This window comes from Boleophthalmus pectinirostris, unplaced genomic scaffold (assembly GCF_026225935.1).
Source record: "Boleophthalmus pectinirostris isolate CB_2022bp ecotype Guang Dong unplaced genomic scaffold, ASM2622593v1 HiC_scaffold_15, whole genome shotgun sequence".
Classification (NCBI taxonomy): Eukaryota; Metazoa; Chordata; class Actinopteri; order Gobiiformes; family Gobiidae; genus Boleophthalmus; species Boleophthalmus pectinirostris.
This window is the reverse complement of record NW_026571070.1, coordinates 13,406,497-13,425,332: the sequence shown is the minus strand read 5'-3', so window position 1 is coordinate 13,425,332 and position 18,836 is coordinate 13,406,497. Positions and strand designations below refer to the sequence as shown.

General features: G+C 38.8%; 1 protein-coding gene across 1 annotated transcript in view; it reads right to left on the bottom strand.

Moving 5' to 3' along the window:
* Positions 1-1,379: 1,379 nt before the first annotated feature.
* The window catches only part of ptchd1 (patched domain containing 1), a 43,597-nt gene continuing 26,140 nt past the window's right edge, over positions 1,380-18,836 (bottom strand). Inside the window, exons 3-5 of the mRNA XM_020936655.2 lie at positions 8,885-9,287; positions 8,599-8,746; positions 1,380-2,486 (exon numbers count right to left, since the gene is read on the bottom strand). Coding sequence (XP_020792314.1) covers positions 1,380-2,486; positions 8,599-8,746; positions 8,885-9,287 — 1,658 coding nt within the window. The remainder of the gene's footprint in view (positions 2,487-8,598; positions 8,747-8,884; positions 9,288-18,836) is intronic.

Here is an 18,836-nt window from a genome sequence, read left to right as displayed (position 1 = left end):
CATAGTAGATGGTTAGAATACTTCCAAACATTTCCTTAAAAGTCCTATATTACGCAAAATTGACTCTTGTGAGCTTTAAGCCATGCTGTTCCCTCATCAAAAACATACCTGGAGTTGTGTTTTGTTTCATTCACACATGTTTGAATAACCCTTTATTATTAGTCTGTCTACATCTCAAAAGCTCAAAATGTTCCACTTTGTTATATCATGCAGTGGTTTTCAAGTTAACAGCCACCTTTTAGCTTTAGGGCCTGTTTACATGCAAACCCTTGCGGGTAAAAACAACAAAATATGTTATCGGAAGTGCCTTTCGTTTAGACGGTGACAGCGTTTTGGGGCTTAAAAACACAAAAATGTGATACCACCCTCTAGAGTGGAAAAGTTGAATACACTCCGCTGTAACGTTTCCGTCTACACTGCCCAAGACCCAAAACTCTGGTCAGATCTGCTCACGTTGCATACGCACATACATCACCATCTAGCGTCACCATCTAGCCACCTGGCATGCATACAGACTCAAATTCTACACACTTTTGCAGCACCGTATGCACGCAGATTTCCTCCCGAAAACACTTCATCATATAAACGCAGCCTTAGTTCAGTAGAGAACGACAAATCCAGGTCTTAAATGATCCAAATGATCCTAACGAAGGTGTATGGAGTTTACAAGGTCAGTGTTTTCTGTTGGAGACAAGAACACAGCCTAAAAATGCAGGGTTTGTGCGTTAAACGTGTGAATGAAACAGAACACAACTCCAGGTATGTTTGTGATGAGGAAACAACATTAGACCATACATTACCGGTCAAAAGTTTTAAAACACCCTTTTTCCAGTTATTTATTGCAATTCATGTTGTGCAAGTCCAATGAAGTCAATGAAGACACAACTCCAAGCTCTGCCAAAACTACCTCAAGAAAAAAGAACAAGATGGTAAAGCTTGAAAACATGGAGTGTCCAGCACAGTGTCCAGACTTAAACCCCATCGAGCTGGTTTTGGGATGAACTGGTCAGAAAAGTGAAAACCAAACAACCTACAAGTGCCACACATTTATGGGAACTTCTGCAACAGACTTGGGAAGAACTTTCTGAAGAATATTTGATTTCTATTGTAGAATGAAAGAGCCACAAATGTGTTCAGCTGTTATATCTGCCAAAGGTGGACACTTTAGAATACGTTTTGGTCTATAAATTGATTCCACGGTTTATTTTTCAACTCAAATTTATTCTATGCTTTCATTTCAGAGTGCAATGACACAATAAACTGGAAAAAACTGGAAAAAGTGTGATGTTCTAAAACCTTTGACTGGCAGTGTAGATCAGAAAATGGCGTAACACGAGCCCTTTAAGCGTTACTTGGATTTTTATTGAGTATTTTGGACTTCAGACTGTAGTAATCTGGTCGACCACTCTTGTACTATCATTCATCTCCACACACTCCACCTCTTGTCTGTGGTGCCCCTCGGAGTCTGAATGGTGCCCTGGTTTGTTTTTGGAAGGGGGCAAGAACGTAAGAAGCGTGGGCAAGAAGGCGAGAGTGTGCAAGGCCGAACAGCAAGCGGTAATCATCAGGCAACGAAAAAGTGTGCTTGTCAAATTTGAACGGACAGACCCGAGCGGGATTAAAGATGCGCTATAGCAGATTAGGGTTTGTAAACTTGGGATGCCGTGTCTTTCTAGGGCAACTCTAACCCAGCGAGTTCTACTTTCACCTCGTCCTGATGCGAAACAGCACAGCAAGGGGGCGCTACAGTCCACTGAGTACCCCATAGCTGAGATTAGGCACAAAATTGACATGCAGTCCATCTCCACCCCCCATAACGTCATGAATCCGAGCACGCCGAATTGTACTGATAAAATTGTTAGCCCGAGCCATATTACGACTAAAGGTTCAACTAGCGCTAACGAAGAAAGAGCTAGTAAAAAAATCACAGCTAGTAAGGAGTGTCTAAGAGGAGAGCTAACGGCTGTAGAGTAGCGATCCAGATAAACAAAAGATGGGTTAAAGATCAGAAATCGCACTCTTGACGTTAGAGAAAGACGGCGCAGCGTGTCCAGAAGTATTGACATCTCCTCGCGCTTGTTTTCCGTAGTTTTCGCGACGAGGAAAATCCTGGAAGCAGCCACATCCGGTTCCTCGCCTTGCCCACGTTCGGCGAAAATGATATCATCGGCGAAATGCGCAAACTCCGGTTCTTTTAAGAAATAGTGGCGTAACGTGTGCGTGAAGTTCTCTCGTGGTTGACTTGTGGTTTCGTTGCGGTCTGATAGATAACTGAGATACGCTTCGAGCCAGCTGATTCTCTGGAAGCCTTTAGCGTATTCGAGCAGGTCGTGTTGTACGGAGGAGTTCCAGTAGGGGGCGCTCTCGTAGATGTAGAATCCGATGACGGGGGAGTAGGAGCTGAAGTAGCGCTGCTGAGCTCGGGTGTACAAAACAGTGGCGGTGTCCGTGGCAACCAGCGCACTGGGGTCGGAGCCCTGGGACACCTGCAAAGCACAAAAAATATTAGGAAGAAATTTAATTCAATACAAGTTCAAATTTAGCCTAACTATTTCCTTTCAAATTCTTATTAACAATAAAACTTAATTGAACCTTTGTGCACCCCTTTAAAAATACACCTGTGGTCCTTTGTGACAAAAATGTACATTGAAAAAGAATACCACAATATTTTTATGCAGTACAATTTTTTTGTTCAACTTTTTTATATCAATGTCTTCCTTTACTTCTGCTCTAATCATACATAACAAATATTATAGAATATTTTGAAATTTGAACACTTTAAATGCCAGTTTTGTTTGGGAAAGTCTCAAATTATGTGCACGAAAAAATGAAAAAAAAAAAAGATTTTTTGGTACATTTTCCAACTCATTTTGAATTTGCACACACACAAACTCACACACACTCCCAAACAAACACATTCAGTGCACTCTAGGACTCCTCTAGAACACGCTTATATCATGTTTACATCAAATATCTACGTCACTGGCCTTCAGTGTGGACTAATATGTACAAATGTATTTCTATTGATATAATCTTGCAATGGAAGATACACAGTAAAACGAAAAATATCAAAAAATGTAAAAAGACACTAAAACTAAAAAATTTAAAGGGGTTTCAACACCAAACAATGAAAAATAAATCAAAAAGTAAAAATAAACTGGCAAAGTGAACAAAGCCATTTTGAATAGAAGTCAGGTGTGAGTATTTTGGTGATAGACTATTAATGTGATCTTGGGGAAAAAAACACACACAGAAATTTAAAATACATCACAAAATACACAAACTGGCCATTTTTGGTGCTATTTGGTGCAATGCGGCCAAAGTTATATTTAAAAGAAAAGTTGTGATGTACAAAAGTGTACCTAGGGGCGCAGGAGGCGTAAAGGTGCACTTAAAGGTTAGTCCTATTAAATGTTTCACTGTATGCCACTAAAAGTTTGGCTTTTATTCAACGGGTTTTTATTTATTGCTTTAAAATACCTGGCATGCATTGTTATTCTCTCCTCTACACAGATCTTACCTATAACTTGTCAATGGAAATAACTAATGTAAATGTCATATAGTGAAACATCCGAGGCAAAACAATAACATCTCCATGAAGACAAACAGATGGCAGATCCTTTACCAGAAAAGTCACATAGTGCATCAATACAATGGCTTTTAAACCTGTGTTTTTGCATTAGTAGCCTCTGTTTGCTCCCTCTGCTGGCATGTGTATGAATGAACCAAGTTAGAAAAAAAAAAAAAAAAAAAAGCAGTGGCAGTATTTTTAGTAACCAGCTACAAAGAGCTAGCGACATCCGATCAATGCTGTTGTTTTGAATTCATTTTGAGCACAGAAAAGCTATAAAGGGAGTCCTCTTCACTTCAGGCTTGGAATAATTTATATAACAACCTCCAAAGTAAAATGTAAAATGTTTCTCCAGCTATTTGAGCTTTGACATTAGCGTTAAGAAAAAAAAAAAAGACCACCCCACCTAGTCGATCAATATGTATCAAAATATTCATAACACGGGGCCAATTCTCAAAGAAGCTGGTGGCAAATTAGCAAGTCAAGTAGCCCCAGAACCTGCGGTGAATTTCAAACAGGTGAAATGAGTCTGGTGACCACAGCGGTTTAAAGAGGTCTGCAGTGTGACGGCCACAGGCTCCGATGACCTTTTATGGCATTCAGCTGCATCTAAAACAGAGGCAAACACACGGCTCTTCATGGCAAATTAAAAACCATGATAAATCCTTGGAAATTATGAGAAAATACAATGAAAGGATTGTGTGGGCTGGTTTTCTTTTTGTCTAAATGCAACAAGAGCCAAGTCTCCACACTGATTATATTGCACTTTTCCACAAAATTGTTGACGAGTGACAGCCTGATGATTAACTGCATTTTAACAAAAGAAATAGAAAATGTTGTTTTGTATTTAAAAGTGCACCATGTAACTTTTCTGGTGGAGAGTCCAGACTTGTCTTCATGAAGATGATATTGTTTATGTCACAAACCAGAAAGATGTTTGGAAAGATGCAATTACAACTTTCCAGGCCCAATTTTCTTTATCTACATGTCATTGTTCTGTTATGTTTCAACAATTTCAACCAGACCTCAGTTTTCATCTTTTTCCCACTGACACACAACTCCAATCGCACTGGTTACATGCGATTAGAAGAGCTAAGGCGCCAAATTCAAGATGATTTACCTCTGATCACATTCATTTCAGTGGGTTTTATCACAGTCTGTTTTAATAGATCTATGTTAGGTGAGCCCATTGTCGGTAACTACACTGGAAGTTGTAATCGCATCTTTTCAAACGTCTTCCTGGTTTGTGACGTAAGCGTGAATAGAGCCTATGGTGTGGTACCTTGAAAACGTGTTCTTACCGTGAGTGGGTCCACAGACCTGACCCGTAACTTCCCCTGGTGGCATCACCTGTTTATCTCAGTGCACATACACTACCGGTCAAAAGTTTTAGAACACCACACTTTTTCCAGTTTTTTACTGTTTACTGTTGACCAAATCGCATTCTAAACTTTTGATTCATCAAAGTGTCCACCTTTGGCAGATATAACAGCTGAACACACTCGTGGCTGGTTCTTTTTACAAGAAAGATCAAATATTCTTCAGAAAGTTCTTCCCAAGTCTGTGGCAGAAGTTTCCATAAATGTGTGGCACTTGTAGGTTGTTTGGCTTTCACTCCTCTGTCCAGTTCATCCCAAACCAGCTCGATGGGGTTTAAGTCTGGAGACTGTGCTGGACACTCCATGTTTTCAAGCTTCACCATCTTCTTCTTTCTTTCCTGAGGTAGTTTTGGCAGAGCTTGGACTTGTGTTTTGTTATTGTTTATATTTTTTTAACCTCTGTCTGTTCACTTCTTACCTTTGTACCATTTCAAGGTCTTCATTGAACTTGAACAACTTGAAGTGCGATAATTAACTGGAAAAATGAGGGTGTTCTAACACTTTTGACCGGTAGTGTAGATTCAATGTGACTCTTTGGAATATTCGAGGCAAAACAATAACATCTTCATGGAGCAGGCGGAAAGGTTACATAGTGCACCTTTAAAGACTTTGCAAGAGGCTAGCTAAGGAGCTAACTAAAGAGCTAGTTATGAACCTTTGAAATGCTGCAGCAGGGGTCTCCAACCTGTAGCTTGGGAGCTACCAGTAGCTCTCTACCAGTAGCCCTTCCAAGTAGCTCACCAAGGGATTTCTGAATTATACATATTGTGCTGAATAATTAAATTTGATTGTTTAAATAGGGTGACCTTATTTCAGTTAGTGAAAATCCGGACACCCGGAAAACAGAGAATTTCTTGTACAAGTCATTGTTAAATACATATTTGCACTTCGGCATGTTGCAGACTGACCAACTGTTTGTGTTTGCTCGCTCCTTCTGAGTCACAGAGAGCTACGAGACCAACTCAATTTAATGGCCCCAATGAACGATAATGAAAACCCGGACATTTCCATCACTTAAAAAAAAAAAAACAAAAAACACCCGGACACCCAGGACAGGACATGTCCAGGGAAAAACGGACGTTTGGTCACCCTAGTTTAAATGCATAGTACTTGTATAATTTTAATACCTAACTTGTGCACTCATAAATGGGTAATGGTTTATCTTTGTTGGTTTGTTGGATTGTTGGTTTATGTACTTCATCTAAGGCTTGCAGTGGCTCTTCTATTCACTCAGTTTCTTGTCACCACTAAAAGCTCTGTGGCATTTTCGTTTTGTAAAAGTAGCTCACAGTAAGTAGTAAGTAAGTAAGTTTTTATTTATATAGCGCTTTTCACAGACATATGTCACAAGGACGCTTTATAGAGCATTCTTCAGCATTCAGGAAAGGAAAGAGGAGGAGGAAAAAGGTTGGAGACCCCTGTGCTACAGACTTTTTACACTATATGTGGCAGCAAAAGAGCTTACAGAGAAAACACTCCGAAACCTTCCAGAAGAAATACTTAGAAGGAATGGCCCATTTCATTACAAGCTGAAACAACAGAGCGGTTTAAGGACAAAGCTTTTCCTGTTGTGTTCACCTGGCGCCCCCTGCAGGCTGTTGTGATGCTGCAGGACACAGAGGAGAGACACTTTTGGCTCTTCCTCTCCTCAAACTGCTCTGACACAGATCCGCTCACCCTCCCTGACCAGTCCTCCTGTTAAACTGCACTGAGACGGAGAAGCTTAGTTTAAATGTTGCTGCAGCAAAATTTCAATTTCCGTCGGCATTAATATTTGAATAAGCCAGCAGCTATGTATTTTATATCATCCTGACTTGTACTCAACGAACTCTTTAGATAGTGCGATATAGACACTTTTCCTTACAGTGAGTTTTCGTGTCCTTTTGTGCCCCCTCTGCAAACCTCAGCACAACTGCCCTTGTTAAAATCAAGAGGAGCAAGATTTATTTCTCTAAAAACACATCACTGAGAGACGGTTTTAAAAGGCAACTGTAAAAGGATTTTCTGTACTGATTAGAAAAGCAATGATCAATAATGTGTCTCAAGAGATATACAGTTCTACGGCTAATCAGATTAAGCAGCTAATTAAATAAAGCTTTGCCCCTGTATTTGTTTTGGAGGAAAGGTTGCAGTAGTTCCTCCATTGTATTATTATTTTCTTAATCTTTTTAGTTTTATTTTAGTAAATTATGTGCATTTTTAGATGTGCAGTCAGCCACCAGCTTATCTCCATGGATATGTTATTGCTTTGCCTTGAATGTCCCACAGTATGGCATTAAACTATCTCAGTGTACACAAAACATTGGGGAAAAAAATCTAGTTAAATTTAAATGACTTAAATTAAGAACGTTTTACTTTATTTGAGTAGGTTCAACTTGAAAAGTAAATCACAAAAAAACACACCAATGGAATAAGTGTTTTTCGTAATTCAAGCAGCATTCGATTTTGTTTCTTATTTTAAGTGCAAAAAAGTTGCTGTTTTTCTTATTTTAAGTGTAGCAAGATGTGTTTTTTATATTTTCACTACAAAAAGTCTCTGGCAGATCCACTGGCAGATAATTTTACTCGTCAAGTGAAATTTACTCAAATCATGATACAACTTTCTTAATTCAAGTCATCTTAACTTGGCTAGATTTTGTTTTTTGCGGTGTAGTGGGACCCACCAGGCCCAGTTCAGGTTCATGTTCATTTTATTTGTTCCGCTCATGAAAAAGCACGATAGTAAAGTAGAAGTTACAAGTTAGATCTGTGGAGAGGTGACTGTGCTTAGAGTAAGAATGTAACTATTTCTAAGTAATAAAGGCACCTGTACTTGAATACCATATTTTTCGGAAGTAAGGCGCTCTTAAAATCCTTTAATTTTGTCAAAAATCGACAGTGCGTCTTATAATCCAGTGCGCCTTATCTATTAATTATGGTTGTGCTTACAGACTTCAAACTGATTTTATGTAGTAAAATAATCTGTAAAAATGTTTTAGTACAACTTTGGTAAACTACAAAGCCGCAAAGCTTAATGTATTGTCGGAGCATTACGGCTACTGTAGTCAGGAGCCTCGTGGAGTAAGTGAGTCGTGTCTTTTAGTCCGATGGAAGCTGACACATCAGGCCACAAGGAGCGTGTTTTTCAGAGATTATAGTTTATGCAAATTAGAAATGTGGTTTTAAGTTTTGTTTCTGTAAAACGTAAACAAATGTGCGCAAAGCTGCATTAAACACATTATTACTCAATGTATATTTGAGTCGTCCTCGTAAGAAATAAAAAATAATAATAAAAACTTAATCATCCACCCACATTCACATTCATAATACACATTTCTGATCTGCCAATGGATCATGGACGCCTGGACTAAGAGATCAGTCTCAAGCATCGTCCATTAGTTTCGCTTAATGCGCCTTATAATCTGTTGCACCTTATGTATGAAAATAGACGAGAGAATTCAACATTATTGATGTTGCGCTTTATAATCTGATGCACTTTATAGTCTGAAAAATATGGTAAATACTTGCTCTATTGTGGGAAAAAAAAAAAATAATAATAATAATAAAAACCAAGGAGACAAGCAGGTTGCAGATCTTCCACCAGAAAAGTTACACTGTAAAACTTTAAATTTGCACTTGTTTTGTCTTTATAACACATTTGAGCCTCACCTGTAGGAATCCCATTAACCCGAACGAAATGTAAACCAGGTAGAGCAGCACCACAAACGGCTTGACGTATGTATTTGTAATCCAGTCTCCATAGCAACGCCGCATGCACCCCAGTAACAGGTGGGAGTCCTGGGGGTGGCCGTCCAGACTCGGGGCGAGGATGGGGTTGGGCGGTACGTGCGTCGGATTGGCCGATTGGTGCGAATGCACACTGTGCACTGTGGAGTTATTCATGGTCAGCGGGTGGGAGTTAATGTGATTTAAATTTGAATTGTTGCTCATAGGCGGGTTTTGCGTTTCATCTTGGTAGCGAGTGTACATGAGATACCGATACCACGCTGGTTTGGAGTCTAGCCGATCTTGTTTGGGTACTCTTCTGCAAAAACAACCGTGTCTATACCCCGTTTCGAGATAACCCGTGAACACAAGGCAGGAGCTGTAGAACGAGAGCGTGTAGATGTAGCTGACGGCCACAGCGAGCGTGGCGGTGCGGCAGAAGAGTCGTACGGCGTCCATGTTGGTGAGGGGGGAGGCGGCCAGGCCCAGAGTGAGGAGGTGGATGAGGGTGGAGCCGGAGAAGCGGAGCATGACGTCTTCGAACACGCTGGCCACGCGCTCCTTCACGTGCTGATCCTCTCTGGTCCTTCTCCAAGACGACAACATCTCGAAGGAGCCAAAGAGACCGTGACCTGAGGAGAGAGAGAGGAGGGGGGAGTTATGAGCAGATTTTGACCTTATAATTTCTTAAAAGCTTGGCTCAAATTTCCGCTAATTAAATTTCAAGATGTTTTTGAACTTACTGGAGCACAAACAAATGTCTGGGCTCTTTGTGAAGCTGTTTTGGCCACTCTGCTGTTCTAGCTAATCTATTCAAATTAAAAATAGTGTTGTCTCTAGGATTGGGCATGATTAGTTGACTAATTGATAACTGATCATTAAGAATTTAGTCAGTCATGTTCATTTTTAATCGACAAACCAAATGTAGTTTGCTGTGCATAGTGTAGCTCAAGGAGACGAGGCTGCAAACACTGGAGTTGCAACCTCACAGTCCCACTTTTTGGCTTTGGCACCTCCTTGGAGATCACTGTACCAGTCAGTGAGTGTGTTTACATGCGCATCAGTGTCCCGGGTATGATTGGGTTTTTTGAGTATCCCGGTTTTGTCATGGTGCATGTATACGCAGTATCCCGGTTACTGCAACATAAAGTTGAGTGCACATGCGTCCAAAAAAAAACAAACGCTTTTCAGGCTTTTCATCACAACAGTAGCCAAAATAAATAGTGAGTGAAATGACTGTTAAATAAAGAGCTGCTCTAAACCTGCACACGTCTGATCTCTGAAAACATGAACCATTTCCAACAGTACGTACAGAACAGACTCACCGTAACCATCATCAACATCCCTCTGTCACAGAAAGAACACTCATATTTTACTGAATTGGGTCCTTTAATCTGACAGAAGCTGAACCACATCAGGGCACAAGGAAAGAGATGTTTTTTTTTTTTTCAGCGCTTATAGTTTATGCAAATGAGCCATGCGGTTTTAAGTTTCGTTTCAGTAAAACATAAACAAATTTGTGCAAAGCTGCATTAAACACATTATAATCTGAAATGGGCTGATGTGGCTCTAGAGTGGTTATGGTTTATATGTTGTAAAGTTGAGTTTATTTATGTAGATTAGTAATAGTAATAATAATGATGATAATTTAAATATAAAAACATTGATGATGAATCAAATATCGATCGTTATTTCTTCCGACGATCGATTAAAAAAATTGTATCCCTAATTGACAGGATACTAAAATTTCAAACTCGATTTTGATCGATTAAGAAACAGACTCTTATACTATTGTAGACTAGTGACATTCTGAATTTAGGGTTATAAAAAATACTTGAACATGCATGAATCACACTAAATAGAACTTTAAGAGGGTAAATGAGAGGCGGTAACAACTATAACATAGTAAAAAGCTCTATTTTGCATAATAGGATATTAATTGGAAAGATTATATTCAAATACATGATATTCAATCACTTCACCGTTTTTTAGCATAATGGAGCTATAACATTCACCTACGTTCTCACACATACTGTATATATTTTTGTGTTTTTAAAGTTCTTTTTCCATTTGGTGAAATTGTTTGTCACAAAGTTGAGTTGCAAAACAAAGTTGCAAAAGTACACAGCTCCTAGTGTCCTGTGCTCTGTGGGGTTTTGTTTCAATCTTGTCTAAACTACAGAAGTGTGAAAAGCTGCAGAGGCGTGAGGCAAATACTGATGTGTTTGTGGCTGTTTTGTCCCTGGCTCTTTAAGATTTACTTTCAGTTTAAGCAGAGGGGTGGACCGCTCGATTTTTGAAATGGTTAAAGGGCTTACATTACGCTCTTTTCGATCAATAATGATGTTTCCTCATCACAAACATAAATAGAGTTACTGAAACATGTGAGAATGAAACAAAACACTTCTCCGGGTATGTTTTTGATGAGGCAACAGCATTCAAACATGGTCACAAGAGCCAATGTAGACCATAAAAAAAGAAAAAAAACTAGGCTAAAACACAGACGATGTAAAAAGAAACAAATAAAAATCCTGCTTGTCCAAAAGTCTATGTTGATAAAACACAAAAAAGCGCCATGATCTCACTACATCTCACCAAAATGTGCTGTTAGACATTGATAAACTTACATTTCGTTCTGTTTTTTTGGCCTTTGTCTTATATCAGCGTTGCCATGGTTTCAGTGAGTCACCAGTTGCCCCTGTGACCTGATCTGGAGCCGAAGTCACAGCCCATTACATTTATAGTCCCTAAAGGTCTATTGTGTGCAACTATAAACAAAATAACATTGCGAAATCTAAAATACAGTTTGCTATTTTAATATTAGACCAAATATTGTCCCGTTAATAACAACTCTGACTTTAAATTAATCCCTTCTATAATTCAAATATAAAATTAAAACCTTTCCATTGGTTTCAAAACGATGAAGAATTAGCACTATTTCCATGGCAAGGATTAAAAAAAAAAATTCTGCTTTTTGAATTTTGAAGAGTCCTCAAAATGGTGCCTATAAACAGGAAATTGAACACCATGGAAATACAAAAACACATGCAAACACATTTGTAATATCAAACTCAAATTCAGGTACATTATAGCATTGTTTCCCAAAGACTGGGTCGCAAGAGATTTTTTTTGGTTCGCGATGTCACGATCTGAATGCAGGTCCTCAATATACAGCTCTGCCTGTACGCCTGATCTGCTGCTGAGCTCTCCTCCTGCACCCGGAGTGGAACGTGCTACAAAAACACAACAGGTTCACCTATCTCACTAGAAATGTTAAAATGTTAAGACATGTTTTGTATAATTTCTAATCTTTTTGTAATTATTTTATTGACTATTTTGTTCCAATATTGCTGGTTCAATTGAATGTTGAAAAGAAAAAGAAATGAGTTACATTTAATGTCCAAATAGGCCACTTAGGCTCCACTGTGTTTTAAAACTCCATACATCTTCACTAGAATCATTTGGAAGATTTCAGTCCTGGAAATGCCAATCTCTACTGAACTAAAGGTAAAAGCTCTTAGAAAAACATAAATAAAATGTATTGATCCATGAGCAAAGTTTGTCTAAGGCCTGTTTACACATACATTGTTATTTTTAAAAACTGAGACATTTCCCTTCATTTGTATCCATCTGTTACACACAAACGGTGAATTTGCCTCTGAAAACAAATCTTTCTAAAAACTCCGGCTACAGTGGAGATTCTGGAAAACTACGGTTTGGCGTTTGCATGTGAAGTGAGATAAATGGAGTTTTAGGAGCTGATGCACCAAAAGTGTGATCAGTGTTTCTCTTTTGCTCTGATGATGATGAAGCATTCAGGGCAGCAGTCACATTTCTTCTGGTGCAAACGCTTTTCATGTGTTTGTATTTGCACACACAGCTAATGTTTCATAACCATAACCAGAGAGGCGAGCCCGCTCAGTAATGCACGTTTTTTCAGTGTATTTGTGAGTAATACTTACAACTGTAATAAAATAAATGCTACAGGCTTGAATCTAATCCACCTGCTGCCCAGAGGCTTGGTGTAGTTATGATGATGCTCGATGGTGTATTTATGCGGGCTGATGTAAACGAAATTCTTTTTGAAAATGATGCTGTGTGCACGGTGTTATTTTGGAAAACAGAGGGAGAAAAATATTCGTTTCTCAACATACTCGGCTCTGTGTAAACATAGCCAAAGTTAAACTGAAAACTAGCAGTATATGACATTACAAGCTGGGACAGAGAATTTTGAGCTTTGAAGATGTAGACAGACTACACAAATCACCACTCTCTATGTTTTTGATGAAGTAACAGCATCATAACATGACTAAACGCTCACCAGAAATAATTTTGTGTAATATACTGTATCACCTTTACAAAGTTACATTAGTAAAATAAAAAATTGCCTTGTACTGCAGTGGATGTGCTAATGTGATTTGAAAAACAGTCTCTGCAGATGTCAAACTCTGGGCCACCTCGTTCTTTCGCATTTCATTTGATTTTAACACATCTTCTGTCACTCCTCCCACCTTCATCCCTCTGCCAAATGAAAAAGGGAAAAACTGATCTATCTGTTAAAGCTGTTAACTTCCTTTTCAGATAGTGCAAGTCTCATTTCATCCCTGAAAAGGCTGGAAATCACACAGAGGGTAAAAGTGAATCCTGCTCCATACATGAAGTGTCATTGACCTGAATCCTGGTTAATAATTCTGGAGCTATATTGACAATGAAAGTGCGCTATGTCATTTTTCTGGCTTTTTCTGGAGTGTAGGCCGCCTGATCGTCTCCATGGAGATGTTATCGCTTTGCCTAGACGTCCCACAGTATAACATTCAATTTATTTATCTTTGTTCAATTACAGATGGTTTAATTGTGGAAAAAAAAGAAAGAAACCTACATTCTTACGATCCAACAATCTGATCTTAGGTTAGGTTAGGTTGCTTTATTCGTACCCGTAGGTAAATTTGCTTTGCAGATTTAAGAGACAGGTTCCACATTTCACATTTCATTCATCCACAAAACACACATAAAAACATAATAAAGTGTTACAATAAAGTGTTACAGTGCTCCAGTGCAGAATGGTTTGTTCCATAAACAACCAATTAAAAACATCCAACACGCTTGTCTAAAATCAGATATGTTAAAAACACACAATCTTAGATAAATAGATTACAATTTATTCATAAGTATGATAGCAGCCGGAACGAAGCTCCTCTTAAAACGATTCGTTCTAGATCTTGGGACTAAAACCCTCTGACCAGAGGGAAGCAGCTGAAACTCTGAGTTTAGTGGATGTTGCACGTCTCCCAAAATACTCTGGGACATCATCTGTAAGTGTCTCGAGTACAGAGAGTCCAGGCTGCTCTGAGGATGGCCAATCACCTTACTCGCCCATTTAACCAACTGATTCAGGGAGTTGTTGTGTTTTTAGCAGAAATACTCCCAAACCACGAGACCAATGAAAACGTTAAAACTGATTCCATAAATGTTTTATAAAACAGTGTCATCATGGTTCTGTCTACACGGTAAAAGGACAACTTTCTCAAACAGTGAAGGCGCTGGTGGCCTCTTTTACACACACCAGAACAATTATCGTCAAAACTCAATTTTGAATCAATGAGTGTTCCAAGATATTTATATGAGTCCACACACTCAACTGACTGCCCTTTATCTCTGTGACATCACACTGAGGCGCTTGTTTTCAAAAGTCGATAATCATATCCTTCGTTTTGGATACATTTAGGTGTAGATTTGACTCTTCACACCATTTTACAAAGTCCTCAACAATTGGCCCATGTTGGTTTTCATTTTTGTGAAGCAAGCTCACAATGACACAATCATCCGCATATTTTATTACTGTTCTATTCTCATAGGTGCTCTGACACTTATTGGTGTAGAGTATGAACAATAGGGATGAAAGAACACATCCCTGCGGTGATCCGGTTGATGACACCATCTGGTCAGAAAGAACACCATTCACTCTTACTTTTACTCTGTGTTAAAAAGAATCCACCCCACAATATTAAAATCAAGGCTAAAATTTTCTAAAAGTCTTTTACAAAGAATATGAGGTTGGATTGTGTTGAACGCAGATGAAAAGTCAATAAAAAGAAGTCTTGCATGCGTTCCAATCCCCTCTAAATGCTTAAAAAGTAAGTGGAGTAAAGTTACTGTGGCATCCTCTGCTCCTCTTTGAGGCCTATAGGCAAACTGTATGGGGTCAAGCGCACTCACAGTTTTCCTCAAAATTTCTGACCTTACCAGTTTTTCAAAGTTTTTCATAACCATTGACGTTAGTGCAACAGGCCTAAAGTCATTAAGGTTTTTGGGTCTGCTCGTCTTAGGAACTGGAACAATCACTGAGTCTTTCCAGATCTTTGGTACTTGCTGTTTTTGCAGAGACAAATTAAAAATGATCTGATGATTTTTAAGAATATGACCACAGATATTATCTGGACCCATACTCTTTTTTTTACCTTAGTTGTCCTAAATACACTTTCCACTTGCCTCCGCGAAATGTCACAATGCCGATCTTCCCAGAGCTTACGTTTAAGCTCCTGAACTTCATCATCAAAATCTGAAGTCTCAAACCGAGCATAAAAACAATTCAGTTTTCTGTAGCTTGGTCTAGTGGTGCCAGTTCCGTGGAGATAAATACTGCATGTTTAGAGAAGTTCTTTCTGCTCTCACCTAATAATAGATCTTCTTTTAAAATTTTGATAGCAAAACTGATCTAGAATGCCTCAGATCCAGAATACACACTTCTTCAACAGACCTTTTTCACACTTTTGTAGCGTAAATGTCACTTCCAGTTAATGCTTTTCTCTGGCAAAATATTATGTCCGTGAAGAATTTATCCACAATTATCAAGGTAATAAAGATGTTTTATTCATGACCACAATGTTAGTTTTGCTCACAAGTAGTTCACTAATGTGTCGTTGTTGTTCGCCTTTATGTTTTCGTCTTTCTTACCTTGATACTTGTGGATAAATTCTTCATGTCCTTTGTCGACCTTGCTGGATGAAGATTTGGTGATGGAGCAGATTTATGAAGCTGGTGGAAATATGCAAGACTTTTCCACAGATATTTTGTCATAGAAAAGCTTTAAAGTAAGTGACGTTTTACCCTACATCGCAGCACTTCTGGTCGTTGTGAAAAAGGTCTATACTTTACATCACTGGTGAATCTTACAGTTTTCAAATGGGAGTGATTGACAGGTGGATTAACCAAGTGGGGAAATGGTCCACTGTGTTCTGATAAATAAAACAAACTAAATATCACAGGGGATTTCTGAGCGAAGCACTAAACTCTGTTAGTCTGAGGTGAGATAAACTAGATTTTATTTATAATTGATGGTGACCAATGAGCTCCTTTGTTTCACATGGTTCACTGAAAAACTTTATCTGATTGGATGGGCACGTCTGACTGGACATGAAACCCAGTGGAGAGCGTGGGGACCAGACTGATCTCAATCTGTATACAAAACACTGGGACAGATCAGTCTGGATTGGCAAATGAATCCTATCGCTGTTGGAGAAAAAAAAATCTAAACTGAAAGTCTTTGGAGGAGTGATGTCTTAAAGGTGCATTGTGTAACTTCTCTGTTGAATGGTCCGTTAAATGCTTTTCTCTATGGAGATGTTGTTCCTTGGTCTGGAATGTTTCACAATATGATATTAAATCTTTCTATCTTCATGGAGACCAAACCAGGCCAAGTTACAGGAGAGGTGACCCCACTCACAGTCAGAATGCCTGTTTTTGAGCTATAAAACCATAACTGAAGTTTGAGATAAAGCAGCTTAATGTCATACTATGCAACATTCCAGGCAGAGCAGCGACATTTCCAAGAAACAAGCAGGTGATGGTAGCCTGATTCATCAGTCAGTTCCACCTCGTAGAAACTGTCTGATCTCGCAATGTTAGAATTTGTTCACTTGACGGTAGGCAAGTACTTTTTTAATTTAATCAATCACTGCTATTTGGTAGTCACGTATGTAATGTGCCACTAACGAAGTTAACTGGTATATTAAGCTTTTCCTAAATCCCGTAGGAAGAAGTGCAATAACGTCTTTCCCTTTGATAAAATTCACCAAACATTTTCTTTGTTCCGGCTTTAAATCCTCGATCTCGGGAAACGTTGCCAACACAGAATGTTTGGTTTTTCGCTGATTGGGTGGTTCCTGGACTCGCACTTCCGGGGTGCTTACAAACCGTCTAGTGTATTCCGATTCCTGACCTGGTCACTAGAGAAAAATGAAATTGAGTGAGGCACTAGGTGGCGCCAGCCTGGCTAAGGTGATGGGCCCTCAATGAAAAAGTTACATAGTGCACCTTTAAATATAGAATAAAGATAACTCCAACATGCATTTTCACATGTCTCCTTTAATGTCATTCAGCTTTTGTGGATTTTATTTATTTTTTCTTGTGAGTAGTACTCAAGTCTGTAATATTCACCCTTTCCTGTAATATTTTGTCATAATACTACTATTCTTGAACATGATCTCATCCTGTAGCTTTACAGTGAGTCTGCCTCTCTCTCTCTCCTCTCTCTACTACTGTACGACTGTGGTTATTTTGGGCCTCACAGCAGCCTTCCTCCCCCACATACAGGCTAATTATGGTATATACATGTGTCTGAGAGTGGTTCAGCTCTTCCTCCTGGATACATTATTCATGCTTTGTAAAATTACATGTGGACGCCTTCACACATATGCCACAGCTACACACTTCCACTTTGATTTAGTCTACGGCTGTGTTTTCATTTCAGAGTATAGGGATTTGCACAACAGTGATGGTTTAATATACAGCAAAATGGTAATGACTAAAGAATCCCATATCACCTTTATATACACACATATATACAGTGTCAAATGAAAAGATCTATATGTATATATTTTAGATCATGGGAGTACTAGGGCTGCTGCTATTAATAGCAATAACTGTGACCAAGTTGAATAAAATGATCATAATATCTAGACTAAACTTGATTTTGATACTAAGGAACAGATACTCAATTCTGATACCACAATGATATAAAAAAAAACCTCTTTATTTAGACAATAGAACGTCATTATCAACATTAAATAATAGTAGTTCCTTTTATATTACCATGTGAGCTTATATGTGTTGTCCAGGTTCCCCATGAGCGTATACTAGTCTATGGCTCAGATTAGGTTCAGACTGTAGCCTGAAGTGACCTAATCCGATATTTCCGCCCCTATGTGACCTGTGTCTGATCTTTTAATGACACGATGAATGAATGATACAGATCTTCAAATGTGACCCAGACCACTTGGATATGTGCTCATAAAACCAATACATATCCGATCTTTTGACATGTGACTTCAGTCTGAAAGGCCAGGTCACATTCATCTCACCTACATGTCAGGCTCAGAGTCTAGTCAATAAAGGGAAAGTGAGGTTTGCGAGTTTATTCATATTTGGGGGGGATCACTGTATTCAGGCCAAATTGGAGGAATCTTTTCGGAACCGGGCGTTTTTTGAAATGATTGGCAAAGAAATGGTCGAGCGTGGCTACAGTCGGTCCTGGCTCCAATGTCAACAAAAAATAAAGAGCCTGCGAGCCAAATACAAGGAGGTTAAAGGCTCAAACAAACGAAGCGGCCCTGGACGTGTAACCTGTCCATTTTATGAAGAACTGGATTGTATTTTGGTGGACAAGCTCAGCGTTTAGGCTATACTGAGCATCCTTTCTCCGTGTGACATCGTTGTGTCCTCCAGTGCGCATGGGACACATTTAATTTGAAATGTGAACGACCTCGCAAAAAAAAAACGCATTTCAGAAAAAAAAATTGCATTGATCATTAAGCCCTGCAGTCTGAACATAGCCTATGTGCTCTTGTACTTGTTCTGATACAGCTCAAAATTATTCATAAACTGTTCAGGAAAGGTTCATTTCTGTCCTGTGAATGTGACTTTTTTGATACCTGTTTAAATAAGTGTCTACAATAGTTTCAGTACTAGTTTTAGTATGGATTAGTATCTGATTTTGATTTTTGATAAGCATAACCTGTACTAAACAGACGATAAAGCATGTCAAAAGGCAGTGGCGTTTTTAATTATTATGCAAAAGAAAAAATAAATGTCTTTGGACTCAGCACACAGTCGCAACTTTTATTGGATGTCCATGCCTCTATCTACCAGTATTATTAATTGTTATGTCAAAGAAAGAGTAAATA